Genomic DNA, 3,048 nt, shown 5'->3' with positions numbered 1-3,048 from the left:
CTCATTGTACAGGGTATTTTGAAAACATATAAAAAGAGAAAAACTACCGGAGAAGAGGGAGACCCTCTTGACAAGGTATAAGAATCTCTAAACAGTGAATTATGCATTTCGATTTTCGTTTCCTCCAATGCAATGCAGTTTCTAATTAGTTTCTGTTCAATATGCAGGAAAAAGAAAAAGAAGATGATGAGGGACAACAAGGAGAAGAAGAGGAAGCAGAAAACCAAGGAAAACCTGATGATGCTGATCAAACTCCAGAATTAAAAGAGGCTGGAAAGAAGAAAATGTTTGAGAATGAAGCTGGAAAAGAACCTCTTGCAATTCAAGACCTCTTGGTGAAGTCCATGACAGACCAAATCAACTACCGCCAACAACAAGATCCTAGCTTCGTTTGCCCGGAAAGATTACAACTGTGGAAGGATGAAAAAAATGAAGACAGTGAGAAGAAAATGAAGGAATTGTGGGATATATTTATCCAAGCAGAAAAGAGATCAAAGGAGCTGGAAGTGGAGTTGGCAACATACATAGAGAAATTAGATAATGAAGAATGTGTGACTGCCACCATGACAGTGGAATCTACAATTCAGCTTAATGAAATACAAAATCTGAAAAGGAGGATTGCAGAATTGGAAGGCAAGGAAACTCGTATTGACATGGAGAAGATTGCCAAGAAAAAGGAGATTCAAGGAAAGTACAAGGCAGAAATTGAAAGCTTGTTGTCAGACCCAACAATCTTTGAAATGGAGATGGATCTGCCTACAAAACAACCAACAGAACCAGTTGAAGAGAAAGAAGAAGAAAAGAAAGAAGAAGAGAAGCAACAAGAAGAGAGAGAAGAAGAAAATAAAGAACAAGAGAAGCAACAAGAAGAGAGAGAAGAAGAGAAGAAGCAAGATGCTCCAACACCTGCTGTTCCTTCAAGAGTACAAAGGGTGAAGAACAGAGAAAGAAAGAGGCTTCAAGCATCTTGCTATGTGTACGAAAAAAATAAGAAAACAAAAAAGGAGGCAAAAAAGGATGATGAAGAACTACCACAATTCAAGCTTATCTCGTCCGAGGAGGTATGCAATTACTGCAGTTCAAGCTGCTGCTTTTTTCTATTTTCTGCATTGCAGAAATAGAAACTGCAATGCAGTGTGTTATCTGCTTTACAGAAACAGAAACTGCAATGCAGTTTCCAGTTCCTGCAATGCAGTGTGTTATCTGCTTTGTAGAAATGGAAACTGCATTGCAGTTTCTGTTTTATCGAATGAAGTTTCTAATTAGTTTCCTTTCAATCTGCAGTTAACACAAGAGGCATCTCAGCCCGATGCCACAAATCCAATTCCCGATCCCCCAAAAGGAACGAGCCTTCATGATTCAATTCCTATAGGTCTGGAACAATCAAGTGATGAAGATGAAGGACAAAAAAAGCCAACAAAGAAAAAACTTGGATGGGGTCAGAGGAAGGTGTGGCAGAAAATTCCAAAGGCGGATAGGGAAAGAATTGAAAAACACTACTTAAGTACTCAACCTCGGTAATATCTCTATTCCAAAATAACAATTCTTTCATCTTTTAATTACAATTAAACTAAAACTAATCTTGTGAATTTCATGTATTCGAATCCGCAGTGATATCTTTTGGGCAGGACTCAATAGTGAGAAAGTGACAAACCATGATCTCAAAGATATTGTATGGGACCTGGAACTGTCACAAAACGTAAGTATTTACCAATTCTATAACACACACTGCACTGTATTTTTTTATTTGTGCTACCTATATTACCCATTTATAATTCCATTTTTCTCCAATCAATGTGAAACAGGTTATTGAGGCCTATATCCAAATAGAGGAGGATAAAATAGAGCCCATGCAGACATGGAGTCCACAGTACATGTCCACATGGACTTGGGTAAGTATTATTTTGAAAATTCAAAATTGTTTAAACAGACAATGCACTGCAGTTTTCGAAAAATATATACTAACAAATTGCCATTCTATGATATCAGGCTTACATGCAAAGCTTCGAAGAGCCATTTTGGCACAGGGCCCTGTATGAACACTTACTTGAAAAACTCGGGAAATGCAGTGTTCTTTTCTTCCCGATTATTTCAAAAGAAGAGTTCCACTTCACACTTCTCACATTTCACAAAAATGAACGAAAGTGGAGACACTACAATCCACTTAGATCGTTGGGACATAGAAAAGAAGAAAGGTGCATTGACATTGCTCGAAACTTTGTAAGTGGAATGAAACTGCCTTAATTTCTCAGCACAAACACAAACAGAAACTGCATTGCAGTTTCTGCATTATACATACTGCCTAATTTCAGACCAAAACTATAATATGCAATGCACTTATTACCATTTCTTTTTCTCTTTTTTTCTTCTTCTTTAAACAGGTTAATATTGTTGAAGGGTGGCTAGAATATATAAGACCTCAAGCACGAGTGTTCATAGAAACTAAAAAAAAACCAACAATTGTGAAGCAAAAGGACGGGCCCCCAACACTTGTACAAAAAGATTTGACTCCAACTGAAGAACTCACTCTCAATTGGATTATGCAAAATCCATTGCAGTTTCCATTTGAGGATGACATGGAATGTGCTCAACAAACTGTATCTTCGTAAGAATTGTGTCTACTCAACTATTCATTACAGTTTGAAATCATTCAAAAGCAAAAAAAAACTAATCTCGTATTTCATTTGCAGATTGGATTGCGGCATGTTCGTCATGTTCTATATGGATAAAATAGCACAAGGACAGCCCATTCCAAAAAGCGGGGACAAGAAATTCATGAATGAATATCGAGCACAATATGTCACAAAACTCCTACACCACAAAAACTGTGTAATTAATCGTCTCTAGTGATTTGCCTTTCGTTAACTCAAGGCAATATGTATCTTAATTCTTGTGGATGTTTGTAAATATTTCTAGTTATGGTATATGAGAACATATTTCCTATACATATAAACTGTAATATAATCTTGGAACAGGATGCAACAAAACGAAAAGGAAACAAACAAACTGCACTGAATTTTCTGGTCAAAAATACTGCAACAAATTAAA

The 3,048-nt window shown here is 36.7% G+C and overlaps 1 protein-coding gene and 1 long non-coding RNA gene across 2 annotated transcripts; both read left to right on the top strand.

Annotated features, from left to right (window-relative positions):
• Nucleotides 1-1,390: 1,390 nt before the first annotated feature.
• On the top strand, nucleotides 1,391-1,868 carry LOC117626015. The gene is made up of 3 exons (XR_004585478.1): nucleotides 1,391-1,517; nucleotides 1,612-1,699; nucleotides 1,806-1,868. It is a non-coding gene; the product is annotated as an uncharacterized LOC117626015 (long non-coding RNA).
• On the top strand, nucleotides 1,866-2,940 carry LOC117626014. Its single transcript, XM_034357633.1, has 4 exons — nucleotides 1,866-1,892; nucleotides 1,990-2,220; nucleotides 2,382-2,605; nucleotides 2,691-2,940. Exons 1-4 carry the CDS (start codon nucleotides 1,875-1,877, stop codon nucleotides 2,845-2,847), a joined length of 630 nt encoding a protein of 209 aa, XP_034213524.1. The 5' UTR covers nucleotides 1,866-1,874; the 3' UTR covers nucleotides 2,848-2,940.
• Nucleotides 2,941-3,048: the final 108 nt, after the last annotated feature.

This window comes from Prunus dulcis, chromosome 4 (genome assembly GCF_902201215.1).
Source record: "Prunus dulcis chromosome 4, ALMONDv2, whole genome shotgun sequence".
Lineage (NCBI taxonomy): Eukaryota > Viridiplantae > Streptophyta > Magnoliopsida > Rosales > Rosaceae > Prunus > Prunus dulcis.
This window is presented reverse-complemented; position numbering and strand designations above follow the sequence as displayed.

Coding starts and splice junctions, on each gene's coding strand:
- LOC117626014 (XM_034357633.1), top strand. Junction 2,221..2,381: donor TTGACATTGCTCGAAACTTT/GTAAGTGGAATG, acceptor TTCTTTAAACAG/GTTAATATTGTTGAAGGGTG. Junction 2,606..2,690: donor GCTCAACAAACTGTATCTTC/GTAAGAATTGTG, acceptor TTTCATTTGCAG/ATTGGATTGCGGCATGTTCG.